This window comes from Schistocerca cancellata, chromosome 3, assembly GCF_023864275.1.
Source record: "Schistocerca cancellata isolate TAMUIC-IGC-003103 chromosome 3, iqSchCanc2.1, whole genome shotgun sequence".
In the NCBI taxonomy this organism is placed as follows: Eukaryota; Metazoa; Arthropoda; class Insecta; order Orthoptera; family Acrididae; genus Schistocerca; species Schistocerca cancellata.
The window spans coordinates 577496503-577522743 of NC_064628.1; the positions used below are offsets into that span (position 1 = coordinate 577496503).

Below are 26241 nucleotides of genomic sequence, written 5' to 3' on the forward strand. Positions count from 1 at the left end.
CACGTCTCGATCCCTGAGTCAACAGATGGGGACGTTTGCAAGACAACAACCATCTGCACGAACAGTTCGACGATGTTTGCTGCAGCATGGACTATCAGATCGGAGACCATGGCTGCGGTTACCCTTGACGCTGCATCACAGACAGGAGCGCTTGCGATGGTGTACTCAACGACGAACCTGGGTGCACGAATGGCAAAACGTCATTTTTTCGGATGAATCCGGGTTCTGTTTACAGCATCATGATGGTCGCGACCGGTTTTGGTGACATCGCGGTGAACGCACATTGGAAGCGTGTATTCGTCATCGCCATACTGGCGTATCACCCGGCGTGATGGTATGGGGTGCCATTGGTCACACCTCTCGGTCACCTCTTGTTCGCATTGACGGCACTTTGAACAGTGGACGTTACATTTCAGATGTCTTACGACTCGTGGCTCTACCGTTCATTCGATCCTTGCGAAACCCTACATTTCAGCGGGATAATACATGACCGCATGCTGCAGGTCGTGTACGGGCCTTTCTGGATACAGAAAATTATCGACTGCTGCCCTGGCCAGCACATTCTCCAGATCTCTCACCAATTTAAAACGTCTGGTCAATGGTGGCCGAGCAACTGGCTTTTCACAATACGCCACTCACTACTCTTGATGAACTGTGGTATCGTGTTGAAGCTGCATGGGCAGCTGTACCTGTACATACCATCCAAGCTTTGTTTGACTCAACGCCCAGGCGTATGAAGGCCGTTATTACGGCCAGAGGTGGTTTTTCTCAGTACTGATCTCTCAGGATATATGCACCCAAATTGCGTGAAAATGTAATCACATGTCAGTTCTAGTATAATATATTTGTCCAATGAATACCCGTTTATCATCTGCATTTCTTCTTGATGTAGCAATTTTAATGGCCAGTAGTGTAATTTTACAAGAAGAATACAGTTTTGCCATATGTCCGACACGTTACTTTCCTCTTCTAAAATGCTTTATACTGGAGATATTACTTATATTTTAGTAAAAATTATAAGGAGCCCATCAGTTGCATGCAGATTCAAGAGCTTTTAACAATTAACGCAAGGGAGTAACGTTGTATTTAATTTATTGAAGGAGTGTTGTGGTGAGTGTTCGTATGCATCAGTAAAAATTGCATGCATGTCACGATAGTATCAAAAAGCACAATTCGTGTGGACGAACTCTTCGAACTCGAATCTCGATTACAGCACGATATTTCTCAAACACCGCCAGTTATGTTACACACAGCGGTGTTACATGCTAGTGGGAGAAGGCTGCAAATATGTAAACATGAAGCATAAAGATGTAGAATGTTAATAATGTCTGTTTCATTCGGACGTTGTTATGAATTTACACGTAAAAGATTCGATGGCATTGCTTTTCAGCACACCTTCGTATAAAGAAGCTAATGCTAGACGATTGCAACAAGAATTTGAAGGAATGGAAAGTAAAAGGACTTCGGAAGAACAACTTCTGCTTGTATAAAAGTAAATATGATTTTAGCAAAATTTGAAAGGAAAGCTGTCAACATTTACAGTAAATAACATATTCCACTTTTAATCCATAGGGAGAAAAAGACAATGAGGGCGTCTATGACTGGCAATAATTGTTCTCTAACGTGATACAAGAAGAAGTGAGTGTCGAATAGGAGGAAGTAAGGATCGACTGAGAGGCAGTGTTCCGCAGAGCTTTGAAAGAACTGGGATCTGTCGAGGCAGAAAGGGTAGATTATATTTCTGCTTTATAGCTACAATCGTTGGCAGAAGTGACAATCAAAACGATTGATGAAGTTAGTGAGCAGCATGTATGATAATGGTTGCATAAAACCGAAAATTCCGAAGAATAGGAACCAAATAATTTCAAAGACGATTAGAGCTAGCCATGAGAGAACTACTGTATAAACAGATTCACGGCTCATATATGCTAATTCCTGACGAGAAGAAAACACAAAAAGTGAATAAAGAATGAAGATCTGTTAGACGTGGATGGATTTGGGTTTAGGTTATTTGAATGCACGATAGATGGAGATCCGGCGTTTTACATGGTACTGAAGCAACAACTAATAAAAACTAAGATATTTTCGTTGGGTTTTTCGACATGGAAAAAGCTTTCGACAATGTAAAGTTATGAAAGACCCCTGAAATACTAGTAAAAGTAGATACACCATATAGACGAAGACGTGATATAAAATATATACACTATGCGATCAAAAGTATCTGGAAACCCCCAAAAACATACGTTTTTCATATTAGGTGCATTGTGCTGCCACCTACGGCCAGGTACTCCACATCAGCGACCTCAGTAGTCATTAGACATCGTGGGAGAGCAGAATGGGGCGCTCCGCGGGACTCACGGACTTCTAACGTGGTCAGTAATTGGGTTCACTTGTGTCATACGTCTGTACGCGAGATTTCCACACTCCTAAACTTCCTTAGGTCCACTGTTACCGATTTGATAGTGATGTGGGAACGTGAAGGGACAAGTATAGCACAAAAGCGTACAGGCCGACCTCGTCTGTTGACTGACAGAGACCGCCGACAATTGAAGAGGGTCGTAATGTTTAATAGGTATAGTTCTACCAGACCATCACATAGGAATTCCAAACTGCATTAGATCCACTGAAAGTACTATGACAGCTGGGCGGGACGTGAGGAATCTTGGATTTCATCTGCATCTACATCTACATCTACATGGATACTCTGCAAATCACATTTAAGTGCCTGGCAGAGGGTTCATCGAACCACCTTTACAATCATCTATTATTCCAATCTCGTATAGCGCGCGGAAAGAATCAATCCGTACGAGTTCTGATTTCCCATATTTTATCGTGGTGATCGTTCCTCCCTATGTAGGTCGGTGTCAACAAAATATTTTCGCATTCGGAGGAGAAAATGGTGATTGGAAATTCGTGAGAAGATTCCGTCGCAACGAAAAACGCCTTTCTTTTAATGATTTCCAGCCCAAATCTTGTATCATTTCTGTGACACCCTTTCCCATATTGCGCGATAATACAAAACGTGCTGCTCTTCTTTGAACTTTTTCGATGTACTCCGTTAGTCCTATCTGGTAAGGATCCCACACCGCGCAGCAGTATTCTAAAGGAGGACGGACAAGCGTAGTGTAGGCAGTTTCCTTACTAGGTCTGTCACATTTTCTAAGTGTCCTGCCAATAAAACGCAGTCTTTGGTTAGCCTTCCCCACAACATTTTCTATGCGTTCCTTCCAATTTAAGTTGTTCGTAATTGTAATACCTAGGTATTTTGATGAATTTACGGCTTTTAGATTAGACTGATTTATCATGGTTTGAACTTTAACGGATTCCTTTTAGCATTCATGTGAATGACCTCACACTTTTCGTTATTTAGGGTCAACTGTTACTTTTCGCACCATTTAGATATTTTTTATAAATCGATTTGCAGTTTGTCTTGATCTTTATTTGTCACCAAAAAGAAGGCGCTAGGGCAGCAGTATGTCTATTATTTACATATACACTCCTGGAAATTGAAATAAGAACACCGTGAATTCATTGTCTCAGGAAGGGGAAACTTTATTGACACATTCCTGGGGTCAGATACATCACATGATCACACTGACAGAACCACAGGCACATAGACACAGGCAACAGAGCATGCACAATGTCGGCACTAGTGCAGTGTATATCCACCTTTCGCAGCAATGCAGGCTGCTATTCTCCCATGGAGACGATCGTAGAGATGCTGGATGTAGTCCTGTGGAACGGCTTGCCATGCCATTTCCACCTGGCGCCTCAGTTGGACCAGCGTTCGTGCTGGACGTGCAGACCGCGTGAGACGACGCTTCATCCAGTCCCAAACATGCTCAATGGGGGACAGATCCGGAGATCTTGCTGGCCAGGGTAGTTGACTTACACCTTCTAGAGCACGTTGGGTGGCACGGGATACATGCGGACGTGCATTGTCCTGTTGGAACAGCAAGTTCCCTTGCCGGTCTAGGAATGGTAGAACGATGGGTTCGATGACGGTTTGGATGTACCGTGCACTATTCAGTGTCCCATCGACGATCACCAGTGGTGTACGGCCAGTGTAGGAGATCGCTCCCCACACCATGATGCCGGGTGTTGGCCCTGTGTGCCTCGGTCGTATGCAGTCCTGATTGTGGCGCTCACCTGCACGGCGCCTAACACGCATACGACCATCATTGGCACCAAGGCAGAAGCGACTCTCATCGCTGAAGACGACACGTCTCCATTCGTCCCTCCATTCACGCCTGTCGCGACACCACTGGAGGCGGGCCGCACGATGTTGGGGCGTGAGCGGAAGACGGCCTAACGGTGTGCGGGACCGTAGCCCAGCTTCATGGAGACGGTTGCGAATGGTCCTCGCCGATACCCCAGGAGCAACAGTGTCCCTAATTTGCTGGGAAGTGGCGGTGCGGTCCCCTACGGCACTGCGTAGGATCCTACGGTCTTGGCGTGCATCCGTGCGTCGCAGCGGTCCGGTCCCAGGTCGACGGGCACGTGCACCTTCCGCCGACCACTGGCGACAACATCGATGTACTGTGGAGACCTCACGCCCCACGTGTTGAGCAATTCGGCGGTACGTCCACCCGGCCTCCCGCATGCCCACTATACGCCCTCGCTCAAAGTCCGTCAACTGCACATACGGTTCACGTCCACGCTGTCGCGGCATGCTACCAGTGTTAAAGACTGCGATGGAGCTCCGTGTGCCACGGCAAACTGGCTGACACTGACGGCGGCGGTGCACAAATGCTGCGCAGCTAGCGCCATTCGACGGCCAACACCGCGGTTCCTGGTGTGTCCGCTGTGCCGTGCGTGTGATCATTGCTTGTACAGCCCTCTCGCAGTGTCCGGAGCAAGTATGGTGGGTCTGACACACCGGTGTCAATGTGTTCTTTTTTCCATTTCCAGGAGTGTAGTAATTTTACAGATACGTATAACAAATTTGACGGATTTTAAAAATGAAATAAGGGTTAAACTAGTAGCTCATCATATTACAATTGTTCAAACAACTAATTGTGCTATTAAACTCATACACGCTATAATTAACAGGACAATAGATGGCATTGCTTATGAAAAACAATTTCAGCAATTAACGAATACAGTAGTTTATGCATACAGCCTCTATTTACATCCATTTAAAATATATAGTGAAGGGAAAAAATTAGGAGTTACGTGCCGTAACCGGAAGTTGGTAGGCGTGTTTCTACATCTGAAAGACGAAGTATAATAGATTTCACGTCATTCGCATAAGAGTGGCGCTAGTAGTGATACTATGAGTATGAAAAAACACGCTGTAACGGTCGTGAGCGTTAGTTACCATCGAGACTGGTCATGGCGAGTTGATGTTAATCAAGAATGCTTTTAAGGCGACAAAGACGCCATTAGTAGGGCTCACTGACTTTGGGTGAGGTCGTGTAACAGGGCTCCAAAAAGCTGGATGTTCCTTCTGCAGAAAGACTTGGCAAGTATGTGGGCATTCTACTTGATTGCTGGCGGCAGTGGTCACGAGTGTGGTGTCACATATCGATACCACTTTACACGCGCTCTACTGTTGGTAACGGAATTGCAAGTTTCCGTTAGACGCTGACAGTGGTCGCGCGGGATCAGCGGACGCAATGGTGTGCGACCGCTGAGCCACGCATCCAGCGGCTGTGGACTAAGAGCGCCCTCTGCCGCCGGAATATGGGACGGCAGGAGGCAGCGACTCAGTCCACCTGCCCAAGGAGCCAGTTCGCCTTGTGACACTGTGCAGACGCCATGTAGTCGCGGATCAAACATCACAGTTCTTCCTTGTTGTCAGTGATGAGCTGGACTCTGCTTCTTGCTGCATTATCTGTATTCAGTCTTCCTTCGCTTGGAGAAATATAAGTTAACTAATTCTTCTGTATATGCGAGGTGTAATTGGGAAGTTTTAAAAATGGGCTAGTAATTGTACAATGGTGATACTTACATGCATTTCCTTCAAAATAGTCCGCTTTTGACTGAATACACCGACTTCAACGTCGTTTCTACTTTTGGAAACATTCCTGGAATTTTTTTCCTGAAGTGTAAGGACGCTCTCCGTATTTGACTGGATGACTTCAACACAGTTAAATCGCTTCCCTTTCAGTGAATATTTCAGTTTAGGAAACAGGCAGAAGTCCGCAGAGGCGAAATCAGGGGAATATGGCGGTTGTGGGCCCACAGGAATTTTGAATCTGGTCAAAAATTCAACGATGGAGAAGGCACGATGAGCTGGAGCATTGTCATGGTGTAGCACCCAACTCCTGTCTATCCACAATGCAGGCCTTTTCTTCCGCACCTTTTCGCGCAAACGCTCAAGGACACATTTGTAGTATTCCTCGTTAATTGTCGGTCCTCCAGGGGTTAATTAAAGATGCACAATACCGGGAGAATCGAAAAAAGTCACCAACATTGTCTTCAGCCTCGACGACTTTGCTGTGCTTTTTTCTGTCGTGGTGAAACTGGAGTCTTCCACTGCGAAGACTGCATTTTGGTTTGAGGATCATATCAATATACTCAAGATTCGCCACCTGTAATTACCCTATTTAACAAATCTGGGTCATTTTTAGTCCGATTAATCAGTTCTTGGCACACTTCAAGTCGGTATTGTCTCTGGTCATTTGATAACACTTCTGAAATGAATCTTGCGGACACTCAATGCGTGTTCAAATCTTCAGTTAAAATTGACTGAACTTCATAGAAATTTAAATTAAGTTCATCAGAAATCTCCGTAATTGTATGTCCACGATCAGAGCGCATTAAGTCACGAACTTTCACATTTTCATTCGTTTTTGAGGTGGACGGACGGCCGGACCGTGGTTCATCTTCAAATGATTGGAAGCCATTTTTAAATCTGTTCAACCAGACAAAAACATTTTACTGGCTCACACAATTATCTCCAAAAGCTGTTTTTGATAATTTGTAACTGTCAGAAGCAAATTTCCCGGTTTAAAAAAAAATCACACAAGCTCCGACAACAAGCGCTAACAGACCGACACTCAACCAGCTGCCACCTAGAACTGAATAGAGGAAATGCAGTTCCGTGTCAGAGGGCGTTCAAGGACAAGGCAATGACTCACTCCCCACCCTCCGTGTACCTGCCCGCCAAACCAGTAAGCAGTAGGAGGGTCCATTCTTGAAACTTTCCAATCACATCTCGTATGTTCACTTGGTTGCTACTCCTTTCTGCATCTGTCCATACTTCATATGACGACAGTCGCTACACTATTCTGTAGCCCACCTCTCCTTACCGTTGAATATCACGTCGTACCCAACAACGAGACAGTACAGTTGCAAGAAGACTGGGCTCCAAACGACCACGTGGCACTACCAAGAGGCGTATGGCTTTGGCGCTTCTTAACTGTATTTGCAGCAACAATTTGAGCCGACAGCTGGCACAACAGTGACACAGCGAACTGTTAAAAAATCGGTGTCGTGATCTTGCCTTGCCTTGCTCGGTCACCAGATCAGGACAGTTCCATGCCAGACTCTTTCTAGGGTGCATCCGCTAACCCCAAACCACCGCCATTCGAAATTAGTGGTGTCATGTGAGAGCTCATTGGTTGATAGGGTGAACGTCTCTTGTGTTTTCTGATGAAAGCTGGTTCTGCCTCGGTACCAGTGATGGTGGTGTATTGGTTAGAAGGAGATCTGTTGAGGGCCTGTAACCAGCCTGTATGTGTGCTAGACGCGCTGGACGTACACGCTTCAGTTATCATCTGGGGTGAGTTTTCGTATGACAGCAGGAGCACTCTCGTGGTTATCCCACGCACTCTGACTGCAAAATTGTTGTCAGTCTGGTGATTTGACCTCCTGTGGTGCCATTCATGATCAACATCCAGAGGGGATATCCAGCAGGATAATACACGTCCACATATCGCTATCATAAACCAACAAGCTCTACAAAGTGTCATTTTCCCTTGACTTGCCCAATCACCAGGTCAGTCCCCAGCTGAACATACAGAGGATATCATCAGACGACAATTCCACAGTCTTCCACAAACAGCGTTAACCATGACTGTATTGACCAACCAGCTACAACACGCATGGTACTTCATCTCACAAACTTACGTCTTCTACCTGTACAACACAATGCAAGCATGTTTGCATTCTTGGATTCAACATTCTAACGGTTACACCTGTTATTAACGTACCAGAATTTCACATTTGTAATAATTCTATCTCTCGCTTATATTATCGTGCGATTTTGCAATGTTCATCACTTACATATGTTACTACACAAATGCATCCATGAAATTTCATTGTTCTACACTAATTACTTTTTTGGTGTTGCATTTCTTTTCGTCAGTGTATTTACGTGCATGTATGATGAAAGAGAAGGAGGTGGGTGGGGCAGGAGATGAAGAGGGAAGACAAGGCAGGAGGGAGTGCAGAGACACAGAAGGGCAGTACAGGAGAGGGAGGTATGTAGGAGGGGGAAAACTGCTCAGGGGAAGGGAAGGGGTGGGGAGGGGCAGGGAGCCCTGAGAAGTAGAAGGGAGGAAGGTGGGGTAAGAGTTGGTAGGAGGGAGGCTGCATGATCCCAGTGTCGGCTTTATAGCAAAATTTGCTGCGGAAACGCATGCGCATTGGCAGCCATCACAGCAACATCCTCTATCGAAATCCGCGTCCTCTGGAAATACTGTTCTAGGGTTGTAGAAAAATATCCGCTACCAGTCACCAGAACAACAGCTAGAACTGTTTTGAGCCACACTGTTGTCAGAGAACTTAGATCTAGGGGGTACAATAATGTTACATATATGAAATTTTTGAAAGCTATTACACATTATATAATGCCAGTTACAGCTTGTGTTTACAATATGACTATTACAAATTATGATAATGACCCTTGGACTGTTGTATGACTGCTACAACGAATTTCCATAGAATATTACTTTGTTATTATAGCAGGGGATAATTATTTTCTGTTTTTGAATATTTCATGAAATATATGAAGATAGGATTTATTTGCAAGTTCCACTTGTTCGTTCAGAATAAGGTCTGGTGTATTAGAGCTGTGGATATAAATTTCTAGCTCTTCAAGCAGATTCATTTTCTTTCCTTTGTTCACAGTGTGTAGTATTTGTAGGTTTTCTGTAGTGGCTGTGGTTGAGTGACCATGGTCTTTTAGGTGCATTGCAAAGGTGGATTTATCAAAATTATTCAGCTGGAAGGCATCCATATGCTCACAGCATCTTATAGTGAAACTCCTTCCAGTTTGGCCTATGTAGAATTGTGGGCAATTGTCACATAAAAAGTTTGTAAATACCTGATTTGTGGTGGCATTGGTTGTTTAACTTTAATAATGGTGCTTCATCTTTTTGTAAGTACAAAAATATTTTCGTCAAATGCTACCTTACCACTTACAATTGTAGTCACCAGCAAATAATTTTTTTGTATTTATACAGCGACCTCCAACAGTACAAACATGTAAATGAACGTATAAACATCTGAAGATGGGTGCAAGCCCGAAACCGGTCGTGTGACGAATAAACAATCTTTTATTGTGCCAGGGAGCGGATATTTTTCTACAACCCCATAAAGGAACAGTCACGGAGTTCGACATCATCCACTATGGATAAAATTCATTGAAAATACTGTTCTGTCTGTGGAGTGCAGGTACATGCATAAAGGTGAAAACTACATGTCCGCCCTCTGTAGGAATGTGCACTCACGTCGCTAAAAACCAGAATCAGATGTCGCCAGATGTGTCATTATGAATAAACTGTCTTCTCTCACAAGAAATTAGAGAGATCACCGTGTACCATGCCTTGTCCAGTTGCAAACCACCGTCACGATTTATAAGATTTTGTGCTAGGCATATTTCCACAGATTTTATAATTATTGAATCCCAAAAAGTTCTCACTAGGGCCAAGATTTTTGTTCCAGAAAAATAGTATGTCCTGTGGTAATACAACACTCAGCAATGGACAACTTACTGGGCTGCGAAAGGCGAGTGTGGCACTCACGTTCAACGTACCTTTCATGTACTGTGTGACGTCTGACTTCTGTAAGCTTTGCCACCCTGGCAAGGAGTTTTGTAAATCCCAGCCGGAAGATTAATTTAACTTTATGTTTAGATAAAAGGCTGCCAACGTAGGGAAGGGATGCCCTGGACTTGAACAGCTCCTTATGTTCTTGATGTTGTGGGAGGTGACGTTTCTTCCTTCTTAGTGGTTTGCAAATTTGAGTAACCATTACCTCTGAACACCAACTGTAAATGTTGTAGCTCCTTTGTAAGTCTGTCTCCATCAGAAACAACGTGATCCCAGTGCACCAAAGCTTTAAGGACGTCAGTAGTTCGTGAAGGGTGATGGCAACTCGACGCATGCAGGTAGAGGTCCGTAGGTGTGGGCTTACGATAGACAGAATGCCCAAAAACGACAAAAAACTATCCTTCTCTATTTCCTTCGTATCTGGATGTTCTTGTGGATTGTGTTCAGGTGTTGCAAGAAACGTGACAGTTCTTCTTCACCATGTTTCCACACTATAAAACTGTCATCTACATACCGCCAGAAGACTGTCGGTTTAAGTTCTGCCAAATCAAGTGCCTTTTCATCTTCTGGCCACCAGTGAATACTAGTGCCCTTCTCGGTTTGGTAAAAGATGATGTGGGTCTGCGGAAGGCCGGGATCTACAAAATTCCTTGCCAGTGTGGCAAAGCTTACAACGGTCAGACAACACACACAGTACATGAAAGGTGCGTTGAACACGAACGCCACACTCGCCTTTCGCAGCCCGGTAAGTCGGCTGTATCTGAGCTATGTATTACTGCAAGACAAACTGTCGCCTTTTCTGCCATGAAATTCTAAGCCCCAGCTAGAACTTTTTGTGATTCAGTAATTAAAGAATGTGTGGAAATACACCTAGCACAAAATCTTATAAATCGTGACGGCGGTTTTCAACTGGACAACTGGGACCCAGTGATCTCTCTAATTTCTTGTGATAGAAGACAGTTTATTCATAATGACACATCTAGCGACGTCTGACGTCTGCTTTTTAGTGAAGCGAGCGCGCATTCCGACAGAGGGCGGACATGTAGTGTTCACCTCTATGCATGAGCCTGCACTCCACAGATAGAACAGCGTTTCCAAAGGGCGCGGATTTCGATAGAGGACGCTCCTGTGATGGCCGCCAATGCACATGCGTTTCGGCGTCAATTTTTGCTATAAAGCCGACGCCGGAAACTTGCAGTCTCCCAATATGCTGATGACATCACCTTCCTGGATCTCTATCCTAACCTTCAATGATTCAAATGCACCCTCAAAACCTACCTTGACCGGTTCACCATTTAGTGTAACCAGTGGTTCCTTTGTATCAACCCCTCCAAAACACAGGTAATCATCATAGGCCACACCACCCACTCTTTCCGTCTCCATGATTTCTACCTAACCACCCCAACCTGAGATCCTTGGCCGCAACCTCGGCCATCACCTCACCTGGACCTCTCATCTCCTGACCATCCAGCAGAAAGGCCATTCCACCTCTGCCTACTGAAGCTCCTGTCTGGTTGGACATGGGGAGTGCATCCTATACCATTGTCCACACCTATAAATCCCTCATCTATCCTATCCACTGTTATGCCAGTGTTGCCTGGATCTCCAACTTCCTCGCCCCCCACACTTTTATAAGGCCCTTCAAACTGTAGCCTGACCTTGTTCCGCCCCCCCCCCCCCCCACTCCCCAGGGCCACCCTTTTCCTCTCCCCTCCTTCTCCCAGAGCGGATTTTCCTCCTTGCCCCACTGAGTCTCTGCACCCCCTCCTCGACTGTTTCCCTCCCACGTCCTTCCCTCTCTCCCTTCAGAGCGCCCCCCTGCCCTTCTCCACCCTCTCCCCCTTGAGCACCGGCCCACCCCCCTTTCTTCCCCTCTCCCTCGTCTCCATCCCCCTGGCAGATCCTCTCGGTACGTTTTCGTTCTAGTGTGCTATGTCAGTGTTGTGTTTGGTCCTTTTCTCCTGTGACATCAAAAGCTGTGATTTTAATCATGTGCTGGACTTGTACATAGTGTTGCTGTCAGTGATAGTTATGCGCTGCGCTGCCCATCGCTTCTTTTATACACTGTCCATACTTCGCCTTGTTTTTCTTCTAATGGTCACAGTGTGTCGTTTTTGTGTACAGCTTTAGATTTTTATCACCATTTTTAGTCGCCATCTTTTTTACGCTATCTTCCATTATGTTTCCCCTTTTATATGTCTGTTTCGCCATAGTTCCTCCTTTACGTTCTTTTAAATGTCTCCATGTTCTGTACATATTGTCTGTCTCTCGGCTGAAGAGCGGCGCCTATGCTGCTGCCAGCCCGCCCCTTATGGGGCATTGAAATACAATAAAGAGAAAAAAAGAACTTGCAGTCTCAGGTGACACACGCTCACCTGAAGATGGCTGGACGATTGCCAGCCGAAATATCGTGGCAAGAAGTCAACATGATCCGGCTGCAATCCCGAAACCTCATCGAACATTCAGCACGCCAGGAAAACTTCAAGAAGCTGATCCCACCTTTCCTGTTCCAATCACGAATGGCACGTAGAAACAATAACTGTCAGTAAACATCTGTATTGGCTGCTCTCAACATCGTACTCACCTCGAAGATGATGAGAGAGGAATTCATGGAGTGAAAACATGGCTTCGAGACTGCGACCAGAGCTTTACGAGCAGGGAATATGTGCTCTTACATAACGCTCCACTAACAGGGAATATATGATTTTACACAACGCTGGTGCAAGGCCATAGAACGTAATGGAGAGTACGTACAAAAATAGTACATGTAAAAGAAACGTTGACCGATATTGTCACCAAATTCAAACTCTTACCTTAAATATATTCCGAGAAAAAACTGTGGGGCGTTGTTTATCACATAACCGTCGCAGTTATATTATTCATAGAAACTACATAAGTTTCTAATCAGCAGTTTCGGTATAATCTGAGCTAATTATACTTAATGAACTACAAGTTAATGAACCTAATATTTTGTTCCACTCACCTATTGAGCACAAGTAAAATCGTATTTTTCAGGAGATTTTTGTTGGTTATGATGATTGTAAAGCCCATTTTCGAAGTTCTTTGTTGACAAAGAGTATCAATTTTTTTCGTGATATCAGGAGACAAAGTTTTTCCATTTGTGCGCGCTATACGTTCCAGGACCTCGCAAGCGTCTTTTGTGCGTCCTTTATTTATCAGCCATCGTGGTGACTCAGGCAGGTACCTGCAAACAAATACGTGAGTTTTAAAAATTACTATTCATTTTTATTTGTGGTTTGGAGCATACGTCTAAATGTGTCTTCGACAACAACTGTTAGGAGAGGCTCAAAGTATTTCAGTACCTTCATTAATAAGAAAATTGTATATTTCGATTCTAAATATTTGACTATGGTCCTGTTTGAGAGTACAATAAAAATTTGACTAGCTAAGCCTGCTAGATACTTTCGCCCGAAAATGGTACAACATCCCAATACATAACAATCACGAGCTAGCCGCAAATGAATGAATTAGCTTCAGAACGTCTCAGCAGTAGAACTCCCCTCCCCTCTCTCTTCTCCTTTATGTGAAAATGTATGGGCAGACACCGAAAGCTTTTTCACACTCACAGTGCACTACGGCTAGCAGGTATTTCAGGAACTTCAAGGTGACTAAAAGTGGACACCAGTTGCAAGGCATTTATTTTTAATACAGTCTGCTGCTGTAGATGAGCATGCGGCCAGATACCGGTCCAGTTTAATAGAACGTTAAAATTAAATCTCATGCAGCCGATATATGATGTGTTACTTCAGCCACTACTAGCCGTGCCTGACGTGTCTCTTTCTCTTTCTAATCAGGTACAAATGTACAAAGCACACATAATTACATCTACAAAGAATAAAAGACAATAATATGCGTTAAATAAATTTGAAAAATTTTATTCAACTTTTTTGGGATATACAATAGTTTTGGTCTTTCTGTCTTCTGCGAAGTCAAATAATTTTCTCAGCTGCCCCACCAGTCAGCATGCAACATAAAGCATGGATTTTCCAGATTTAATATCGAGAGAGATGGTCCGTAACTTTTTCACACACACATTTAACATATTTAACATATATTAGTACACGTATTTCATCCCTATCTCTATCGAATTTCGCACTGCAGTTTCTTGATTCTAAGGAAAATTGCGATTCTTGGGAAGAAAGACTGTCGCTGCAACTGTTTGATTCGCCGTTGCTTTACACGATGGGACTCCACAGAGGACGTTACGACGTAACCATAGAATTGACCCGTGCGGCTTGATCTTGGGTTCCGAAACATCCTGGGAAAATTATTGTCTCGATTCAGTGTTCATTCTCGCGACCTGGTTGATACATTGAACAACGCAAATGAGAGACAGATTGCACTTTGTACTTTTAAATAACTGGATTAGTTAAATATTAGAAATCGTCCTAGGACGTTTCCACATGTTACTCTTTCTCAGATTCAAAAATGGCTCTGAGAACTATGGGACTCAACTGCTGAAGTCATTAGTCCCCTAGAACTTAGAACTAGTTAAACCTAACTAACCTAAGGACATCACAAACTTCCATGCCCGAGGCAGGATTCGAACCTGCGACCGTAGCGGTCTTGCGGTTCCAGACTGTAGCGCCTTTAACCGCACGGCCACTTCGGCCGGCTTTCCCAAATTCACCCCACCCCTAGGGGCGGTTAGGATATACTACCCCATAAGTATTTTTGTACACATAATAAGTCATTCATATGCAAGATTTGATTGAAATTGGTACATGCGTTCCTAACTTAAGCTATTATGTCACCATCTGCTCATCTTGGTCTTTACCTCCACAGATTCCTGATGTGCACACCAAGGGCACCTACACCTGGCACCAAGGGAGGATCTCACTCCCCCCTCCCCCATTAGCTCTCAGGGAAAAGAAAAAAAATGTAATGTGGTCAGGTGTTTCGATTTAAAAGTCGGTATTAGGCAGGTTTTTAACGGGATTGTAACTGGAATTCTTTTATGCCTACTCACAAGTCGCCACTCGTCTTCCAGTACTATCGGCTTCAAATTTGTCCCGAACACTATAAATGGTTTCAGACGAATGGTGTAGAAGCCGAGCAAACAAATATTAATTTCGACGTGAAAGTGTCTATACGCTCGTTGCGGTGAGAGTCGCTCGAACTTTCTTATGTTACAGAGTACCATCACATTTGAATCCCTAATAACTACTCGTATGAGAAACAAACATTAACAATGGTTGAATCAATACCGGACAGATCACGTATGTACCTGTTTGTCGCGCAGAATTTGTTGTGCCTGTGACATCATCGTAGCCGGCCGTGGTGGCCGAGCGGTTCCAGGCGCTACGGTCTGGAACCGCGTGACTGCTACGGTCGCAGGTTCGAGCCCTGCCTCGGGCATGGACGTGTGTCATGTCCTTAGGTTAGTTAGGTTTAAGTAGTTCTAAGTTCTAGGGGACTGATGACCTCAGAAGTTGAGTCCCATAGTGCTCAGAGCCATTTGAACCATTTGAACATCATCGTACCAGTGTAGGTGCATGATCGTGATTATCGTGAATTAGCTTTGTTTGAAGCTGTAAACCGGAGTAGCGTGGAAACTCGTATACCTAGAGCTTGCGGATTCTTAGTAGGACACAAAGGAAGACAAAATATTCGCCGTAAATACGTGGAAATCGATACTAAACAGAAAATTACAAAATAATGAAAGACGTCGTCTCAGATGAATTGTAAATATGATCGGAACTATAGAAAACGCCAGTGAAGGGAAAGCTAGCGTCGAAAGCAACGTCAAAATCCTAAAACTACAGCGCCGAGCGAATGCGAGAACTACGGGAACGTTGAAAAAGAAACGAAGAGAAAGGCGCAAAGCGATTACTTAGCTGATCTATTGGGCACACAGTGGCCAGCGGCAGTCCAAATGTCTACGATCGTCTGCAGGCGTCGTTGGAAGGCAATACAGAAAACAGTGATGACACAGACGCAGACGGCAATCAGACGGCGCCGGACTAGTATCCATAGCGACCACCAAATATCGTCGTGTAATCAACTGATATTACAAAATTAATCTTGTGATTTATCTATTTTTTAACTATGATACCATTTTGTGTAACCATTCTACTGAGGAGATATCGTCAGCCAGTGCTGCAGAGGACGCCTCGATGATTTGTCGTCGCTCCTTCAGTATAGCTGACTTATGTTGATAACATTTTTAAAGGTCCCCCATAGGTAGAAGTCAATATGTGTAAGTTCTGTAGATCATGATGGATACTCAACAGCTTCTCTTTGGCCTATCCTACGTCCAGATAGATTTTCATCCAAGCAAGCCCTGACACATCTGTGAATTGGAGCGGCATCTTGTAGATAAAATCTTCCATTTGCAAATACCTCTCGGATGGCAGAAAAAACCCACAGTTGCAGCATGTGTACATCTCACCAGTTATAGTACCTTCAAAACGGAATGGGACAATGAAACCGCGCGATGACAGACCACACCACACATCAACACTCGGTAGATTAACATGTTTGTCCTCGTGAATTTGAAGATTTTCAGCAGCCTAGTGCAGGCAGTTGTGGCTGGTTACAGGGCCGTTCGGTTTGAATTGCACCTCGTCTGACACGATGATCATTCCTGCAAACCCTTCATCGTCGCGAAGCAGATCTCCAAACATCTCTGAGTACTCCATCCTTCGATCTGGGTCGTCCTCCTCCAGAGCATACAGTGATCTTGGAATGTAGACTTTCCCCTTTGCAACCCTCACAATTCGTCGTACACTTCATCGGTTTACTTTCACGTGCACCCTACTTCACAGATTCTGAGGTGATCTAGTAAAATGTTGCAACACAGCATCGCTGGAAGCAGGCCTTGTTGATGTTATTAGTCGGCCACATTTTTCCTCACGCATGTACTCAACAGTACCGTCGGCTTCAACTTCATCCTCAACACGATAAATTGTTGTACGTGTTGGTGACTGAGTTTATAATTACACTACGCCATTACCATTGTACCTCCATCACATTATCGTACTACCAGTACCACTAGAATACGAGCTGGTGTTGCTCAAACACGAATCTTACTTCATTCATTGCTGCCATGTCATCTCCTGGAAAACGCGCGCCAAGATCTGTTGAAAAAGCAATGGCCGGCCACTGTGGCCGAGCGATTCTAGGCGCTTCAGTGTGGAAATGCGCGACCGCTACGGTCGCAGGTTCGAATCCTGCCTCGGGAATGGATGTTTGTGATGTCCTTAGGTTAGTTAGGTTTAATAAGTTCTAAGTTCTAGGAGACTGATGACCTCAGATGTTAAGTCCCATAATGCTCAGAGCCATTTGAATCATTTGAGAAAGCAAAGGACTACCTACCGCTCAAAATTGCAACGCTACGCCAGTTTGTTCCAAATATATCAACTATCAAAACATATACATGTACCTTTGGCTTATTAGTATATAGGGTGTTTCCGCAACAGCGCGGAAAAATTTAACAGGACATAGAGGGTGCTCCACTGAACAATTTGAGGTATGGAACCTGGGGTCGGAGAAGCCAGCTTAAGGAGATAATAGGAATAAAATCACATTACTGTGAATTTTTTATTTACATTACGTGACAGCAAATACCGTCACTGTCACAACGAAAGTAAAATTTGTACCGTATCGTACAAAATGTGCTGAAACTAAGGCCATCAACCTCAATGCAGGCATGACATGGGCGAACAAGATTCTGACCCACCGTGACTAATATCCCTGGTGTGTTTCGAATCGTATCACAACCAGCCACAATCCCCGCAAACTAATTTCATCTACATATCCACCGGGGTCTCATACAAAAATAACTTAAGATATAACTGTAGGAAATAATGAAGGGGGTTGAGATCAGGTGACATCGCAGGCCATGGAATAGGATCTCCCCTTTCGTATCCAGCGCAAAGAAATACTGTACCGTTACTACTCCATCGTATTGCGCGGTACGTCTTTCAATAACACTGAGTAATGAATGGGTCTGTAGTTGATTCATAGCACGTTCTGTCATGGGACAATGGAAGTACGATACAACGGAGCAACCTTAAGAACAAGTAAAGTAAACAAAACCTGCTTCATGACTTCCTGGTAATCAGGCTCGCCCTTCACGTTTCCTAGCAGGAAGTAAAGAACGTACATGTAAGTAGATAGCACAGTACATGTAAACTTGTACACATGTTAGTTATAAATAAGCTGGAAAACGATAATGCTAGTCCAAGCGATAGACAAGTTTACTTCCATATCTCCTTCAGTTGGCTTCTCCCACTCTAGGTTCCCTACATCAAATTGTTCAGTAGAATATTTTCTACGTACTATTACATTTTACCTGCCATTAAAAACCCTACTTTAGACGTAGTTCCTGCAAGCAGTATTGATTCGAGAAGTGGAATGACATCGAGAAGTGGGATAACATAAACGTTTAAAAGTAAAAATAATATGACACTGATAAATGAGGAGAGAAATAGTCAAGTAAAGCGAAAAACGCAATTATTTATGAATCACAGCCTAGCAATTATGTCGTGGGGATACATTTTCGCGAATGTTCGTAGAACATGACGTAGAATTTCTCTTGAAACTATCAAGTGTACTTCCATATCTCCTTCAGCTGGCTTCTCCCACTCTAGGTTCCCTACATCAAATTGTTCAGTAGAATATTTTCTACTGAAGTGTACTGTTATGACATACACTGAAGAGCCAAAGGAACTGGTACATCTGCCTAATATCATGCAGGTCCCCCGCGAGCTCGCATAAGTGCTGCAGTACAACGTGACATGGACTCGATTAATCTCTGAAGTAGTGCTGGAGGAAACGGACACCATGAATCCTGCAGGGCTCTCCATAAATCCATAATAGTACTAGGGGCAAGAGATCTCTACTGAACAGCACGTTGCAAAGCATCCCAGATATGCTCAATAATCTTCATGTCTGGGGAGTTTGGTGGACAGCGCAGGTGTTGAAACTCAGAAAAGTGTTCCTGGAGCCCCTCTGTAGAAATTCTTGATGTGTGGCGCGTCACATTGTCTTCCTGGAATTGCATGTTCGTCGGACTGCATAACTGACACGAATGGATGCAGGTGATCAGACAGGATTCTAAAGTACGTGTCACCTGTCAGAGTCATATATAGACATATCAGGAGTCCCATATCACTCCAATTGCACACGCCCGACACCATTACAGAGTCTCCACCAGCTTGAACAATCCCCTGCTGACATGCAGAGTCCATGGATTCATGAGGTTCTCTCCAGACCCGTACACGTCCATCCGCTCGATACAATTTGAAACGAGACTCGTCCGATCAGGTAACATGTTTCCAGTCATCAACAGTCCAGTGTCGGTGTTGACGGGCCCAGGCGAGGCGTACAGTTTTGTGTCGCGCAGTCATCAAGGGTACGCGAGTGGGCCTTCGACTCTGGAAGCCCATATCGATGATGTTTCGTTCAATGGTTCACACGCTGACACTTGCTGATGGACCAGTGTTGAAATCTATAGCATCTGCGGAAGGCTTGCACTTCTGTCACGCTGAACGATTCCCTTCACTCGTCGTTGGTCCTGTTCTTGCAGGATCTTTTCCCGGCAGCAGCGATATCGGAGATTTGATGTTTCATGGGATTCCTGATATTCACGATACACCTGTGAAATGGACGTAAGGGAAAATCTCAATTTTTTCGCTACCTATGAGATGTTGTGCCCCATCGCTCGTACGCCGACTGTAACACCACGTTGAAACTCACTGCCTCTGTAGCAGCAGTAACCGATCTAACAACTGTGCCAAGCACTTGTTGTCTTGTACAGGCGTTGCCGACGGCAGTGCCGCATTCTGCTTGTTTACATATCTCTCTATCTGCATACGCATGCCTATACGATTGGCGCTTCAGTGTATAAAGACTGTACCGGACATTGGGAAGAGTACCGCTGAGTTTCTGTTGTGCAAATGGTTCAAATGGCTCTGAGCACTAAGGGACTTAACATCTGAGGTCATCAGCCCCCTAGAACTTACAACTACTTAAACCTAACTAACCTAAGGACATCACACTCATCCATGCCCGAGGCAGGATTCGAACCTGCGACCGTAGCGGTCTTGCGGTTCCAAACTTACGCACCTAGAACTGCTCGGCCAAAACGGCCCGCTGTTTCTGTTGTTGCGAGTCATACTTGAAATGAAAGGTAGGTTCAAAAGTAAATTCGGTGATGCCAAATATCAATTTGGTGGTCCTAATATTCTGTGTCTGACAATCTCGAAAAAATAAGCTGCCATGTTTAAGGTGCTTATCCGACACACAACCTACTACAAACATAACAAATCTCACTGAACAAGATAGCACGCGTAAGCTAGGAGACTATACCACATTATTGGTTCAAAGCATCATGGCCAGAAAATCTACGCCATGATTGATGATATACAGGGTGTTACAAAAAGGTACGGCCAAACGTTCAGGAAACATTCCCCACATACAAATAAAGGAGATATGTTATGTGGACATATGTCCGGAAACGCTTAATTTCCATGTTAGAGGTCATTTTAGTTTCGTCAGTATGTACTGCCTCGATTCACCGCCAGTTGGCCCAATAGAAGGAAGGTAATGTTGACTTCGGTGCTTGTGTTGACATGCGACTCATTGCTCTACAGTACTAGCATCAAGCACATCAGTACGTAGCATCAACAGGTTAGTGTTCATCACGAACGTGGTTTTGCAGTCAGTGCAATGTTTACAAATGCGGAGTTGTCAGATGCCCATTTGATGTATGGATTAGCATAGGGCTATAGCCGTGGCGCGGTACGTTTGTATCGAGACAGATTTCCAGAACGAAGGTGTTCCGACAGGAAGACGTCCGAAGCTATTGATCGGCGTCTTAGGGAGCACGGAACATTCCAGCCTATGACTCTCGACTGGGGAAGACCTAGAACGAGGAGGACACCTGCAATGGACGAGGCAATTCTTTGTGCAGTTGACGATAACCCTAATGTCAGCGTCAGAGAAGTTGCTGCTGTACAAGGTAACGTTGACCACGTCACTGTATGGAGAGTGCTACGAGAGAACCAGTTGTTTACGTACCATGTACAGCGTGTGCAGGCATTATCAGCAGCTTATTGCCCTCCACGGGTACACTTCTGCGAGTGGTTCATCCGACAATGTGTCAATCCTCATTTCAGTGCAAATGTTCTCTTTACGGATGAGGCTTCATTCACATTGTAAATTTTCACAATCAACATGTGTGGGCTGACGAGAATCCGGACGCAATTGTGCAATCATGTCATCAACACAGATTTTCTGTGAACGTTTGCGCAGGCATTGTTGGTGATGTCTTGATTGGGCCCCATGTTCTTCCACCTACGCTCAATGGAGCATGTTATCATGATTTCATACGGGATACTCTACCTGTGCTGCTAGAACATGTGCCTTTACAAGTACGACACAACATGTGGTTCATGCACGATGGAGCTCCTGCACATTTCAGTCGAAGTGTTCGTACACTTCTCAACAACAGATTCGGTGACCGATGGATAGGTGGAGGCGGACCAATTCCATGGCCTCCACGCTTTCCTGACCTCAACCCTCTTGACTTTCATTTATGGGGGCATTTGAAAGCTCTTGTCTACGCAACCCCGGTACCAAATGTAAAGACTCTTCGTGCTCGTATTGTGGACGGCTGTGATACAATACGCCATTCTCCAGGGCTGCATCAGCGCCTCAGGGATTCCATGCGACGGAGGGTGGATGCATGTATCCTCGCTAAAGGAGGACATTTTGAACATTTACTGTAACAAAGTGTTTGAAGTCACGCTGGTACGTTCTGTTGCTGTGTGTTTCCATTCCATGACTAATGTGATTTGAAGAGAAGTAATAAAATGAACTCTAACATGGAAAGCAAGCGTTTCCGGACACATGTCCACATAACATATTTTCTTTCTTTGTGTGTGAGGAATGCTTCCTGAAAGTTTGGCAGTACCTTTTTGTAACACCCTGTATATATCTTCACCAGGAATCCGAAGAGCCCCATTCAGTAGAGATATACTGCGATGGCGTACATTAATGCTGAAACGCGTCCTATCATCAGGTAAACGTAAAACTCTGCTGTTGGATTAACATCTACGTGGGGTGAGAATGACAGGTACGATCACATGAGTGAAATGTTATGGAAGTAAACTATCGCATCTACCAGTATGCAACTTTCAGAATAAGAAAGTAACTGGAATATTGCAGGAACTTTAGGTCAATACTTAATTGTTACCCTACCATTTTCTCCAAATTGTCCCATAATTTACGTAAAACACCTTAAGAAAGAATCACACCAAATCAGACTAAATTTATCTCCACTGGATAATGAAATGTGCATTCGTGAGTTTAACTGCAAGCGTTGCTAAATGAGAAGCCACTGAGAAAGTGGGGTGGGCTCCAAGGAGAACGAGGGCACTGGAGGGACACAAATCTGCCATGAAGCTATAATGTTGGGCTGGCCTGTTTTCCGTGGAACGAGAGTTAGGCAGAAACCCACACTTGCGTCGAGCGTCTGAAGTCAGTCAGTGCAGATCATGCCTCCAGAACATGGTGGACAACAGAGTCTGTCTTTCACGAGCTGTGCGGCCATGGGATGCATGCCGCTTAATTCTTAATGGCAGAGTCCTGGAAGAGCCGCATTTGTAGAGCGAAACAGCACGCAGTCAAATTTCGCCGAAAAACTAGGATTGTTAGGATAACATCTTTGAAAGTGGAGAGGGGAACAGAAAGATTCGTGGGACACCGACACCTCGGGCACGTGCCTCCACACCGAATGTTTAAGGAAATGTAGAAACAGCTATCACTGATCAATGTAAATAATTTAACAGTGGGGCGTAACGACTGCGCATATGCTTACAAAGGTATTTTCTTACTGGCTAGTACAAACTAGTACAAGTTTCTACATGTACATAATACTCTGCAAGCCACCTAAAGGTTTTTCGCGGAGGGTATTTGTGGTATCACTAAACTGATCCCCCCTTCTCTGTTCCACTCGCGACTAGTGTGTGAGAGGAATGATTGTTGGCAAGGCTCTGTATTAACTTTGATTACTCGAATTTTCTCGTCATGGTAGTTTGACAAAATGTATGTGGAAGGAAGTAATATGTAGTCTGAATCATATCGGAAAGTACTCTCGCGAAATTACAGTAATAAACCTCTCCAAGGTGCACAACGCCTTTCTTATAACGTCTGCGCTGGAGTTTGTTGAGAAGCTCGATAACATTCTTGCTCCGACTGAACAATCACGTGACGTAAAGCGCCGCTCTTCGTTGGATCTTCTATATCTGTTTTATCAGTTCTACCTCGGAAGGATCCCAGATAGATGAACAATACTCAAGAATCGGTTGAAAAAGCGCCTTGTGTGCCTCTTCATTCGTGGATGGGCTGTATATCCTTAAGGCTCTTCCCATGAATCTCAGTCTGGCATCTGCTTTCCCTACTATTAGCTCTATGTGGTCATTCCGCTTAAGGGCGCTCTGAATAACTGCTCCTAGGTATCTTGCATCAGATGCTGTTTCCAGCAATTTGTCATCAATAGTGTAGCAGTGCAGTAGTAGAATCCCTTTCCTATGTATGCGCTGTATGTTACATTCATTTACGATCAGTGTCAACTGCCAGAGCCTCCACCATTCGTCAGTCCAGCACAGGTCGTTCTGCAAATCGATCCTGTCTTGTGGAGTTGCTGTTTTCTTATCGACAACCGAGTCATCTCCGAAGAGTATCCAAAAGCTTCCGGCGCTTTCTACTAGATTTTGTTATGTAAACAATTTAGATGTAAACAGTAACGGTCCTATCAAATTTGCTTGAGGTACTCCGGAAATAAACTGTACATTTGTCCATTTTATTTAGTTAAGGCTGACGTGTTGAGTTCTATATGCAAGGAACTCTTGAATCCAGTCGCAAATCTCGTACGATAGTCAGTAATTTCTTTTCACTAATCGACAATGCGGGACGGTGTCAAATACGTTCCTTATGTCATGGATCACGGCATCAACCTGAGCGCTATTGCCTACGGCGTTATGGATCTCATGTAGGAACAGAGCGAGATGAGCTTTGCAGGATCTTTATTTGTGGAGTCCATACTGTCTGTATAGAGTAGATTTTCGTTCCCAAAAAACATTCTAATTCTTGAGCATGATACATGATCCATAATTCTACAACAGACTCACATCTACGAGGTAGACCTATAACTATGTTCACCTCTCTTACGATCCTTCTTGAAAACGGGAATAACCTGTGGCTTTTTCCAGTCCTTAGATATCGTTCGTTGCTCCAGCGATCCATGATAAACTACTGGTAGAACGGGAGCAAGTTCTTTCGCATAATATTTGTTGAAGCTGATAGATATATCACCTGATCATGATGCATTTTGCCGGCCGGTGTGGCCGTGCGGTTATAGGCGCTTCAGTCTGCAACCGCGTGACCGCTACGGTCCCTGGTTCGGATCCTGCCTCGGGCATGGATGTGTGTGATGTCCTTAGGTTAGTTAGGTTTAAGTAGTTCTAAGTTCTAGGGGACTGATGACCACAGATGTTAAATCCCATAGTACTCAGAGCCATTTGAACCTGATGCCTTTCCACTGCTAATGACTGAAGTTGCTTTTCTGTTCCTCGAACGGTTACCTCAATATCTGCCATTTCTGCATTCGTTGGATGATTGAAAGGGGGGACCTTGCTTTTTACGATCTTACGCGATGAAACAATTTCGGAAGACCGGATTCAATATTTCAGCCATCTCTCTGTTATCTACCTTACTGGTGCCAGTGTAGTCCCTGACTGAACGAGTAGAGGATTTCGATCCGCTTAATGATTTTGCTTAAGACCAAAGCCTCTTGGGGTTTTTACTAATATCGGTTGACATAATTTTATTTTCATAGATATTGCTCTCCTTCCGCTGAGTGTCGCTTCGTTGAGCTCTTCCTTGTTTTATAGGTTTTTATTTCTCTTGAATCTGTAATGAAGCTCTCTTTGTTTATGTAGCAGTTTTCTAACGTCGCTTTTAAACCACATTGGTTCTTGCTCGGAACATACTTGCCTAACGCGTATTGAACGATGCTTTCGAGTTTTATCCATTTTTTTTTCTACTTCATCGTCCTCAGCACTGAATATTTTTATGCTGATGGAGATACAGTTAGTATACCTAAGCAAAAATATCTTCCTACGTTTCTTAACATTCCTTGTAAATCACGTATAGTTGCCTTATCACCACTGACCCCTTCCTCTAAGGTAACTATTCGATAAGTTCAGTGCTGTGTCCATTTCAGTGTTAAGTTTATTGTTAATCTCAATGCTACTGTTCCTCACAGCTTTCATCCTTCTTTGGTTTAACCTCAGTCCGTAGGGATATGAGCTAATAAAACTGTACATTCTAGCGAATAAGTCCTGCAATCACTTGCACTGAAGGCAGCGATGTCATCATCAAATCTTCACTCTGAATTTTCATCACGTTCCTCCATCCTCGTTTTACTTCCGTCATAGCTTTTTCGATGAAGGGATTGCACCGTAGAGATCAAAGGCTGCATCTCTGTCTCATACAGCTTCCGATCCTACCCTTTCGTTCTCGGTCTTCTATTCGTATTTTTCCCTTTGTTTCTTGTACATACTATATATTAGACGTCCTTTGCTATAGCTTATATTTACTTCCGTGAGAACTGCGAACATTTTGCGCTATTTTACACTGTCGAACACGTTTTTGTAGGTCGACAAATCCTATGAACCTTCCTGGCAAATTAAAACTGTGTGCTGGACCGAGACTCGAATTCGGGACCTTTGCCTTTCGCGAGCAAGTGACCACCAACAGAGCTACCCAAGCACGACTCACGACCCATCCTCACAGCTTCAATTCTGCCAGTATCTCGTCTCCGACCTCCCAAACTTCGCAGAAACTCTACTGCCAACCTGCAGAACTAGCACACCTGGATGAAAGGACATTGGAGATACATGGCTTAGCCACAACCTGGGGGATGTTTCCTGAATGAGATTATCACTCTGCAGTGGAATGTGCGCCTGGCCGATTAAAACTGTGTGCCGGACGGAGACTCGAACTCGGGACCTTTACTTTCGATAGCAAGTGCTCTACTGTGAGGATGGATCCTGAATCGCGCTTGGGTAGTTCAGTTGGCAGAACACTTGCCCATGAAAAGAAAAGGTACCGAGTGCAAGTCTCGGTTAGGCACACAGTTTTAATCTGCCAGAAAGTTTCACATCGGCGCACACTCCGCTTCAGAGTGAAAATCTCATTCTGAATCATA

General features: G+C 44.3%; 1 protein-coding gene across 2 annotated transcripts in view; it reads right to left on the reverse strand.

The window, feature by feature from the left end:
• LOC126176819 (solute carrier family 22 member 7-like) overlaps positions 1-26241 on the reverse strand; it is a 147420-nt gene that overhangs the window by 20633 nt on the left and 100546 nt on the right. For both annotated transcript variants that reach the window (XM_049924002.1, XM_049924001.1), the window contains exon 6: positions 12985-13206. In XM_049924002.1, coding sequence (XP_049779959.1) covers positions 12985-13206 — 222 coding nt within the window. The remainder of the gene's footprint in view (positions 1-12984; positions 13207-26241) is intronic.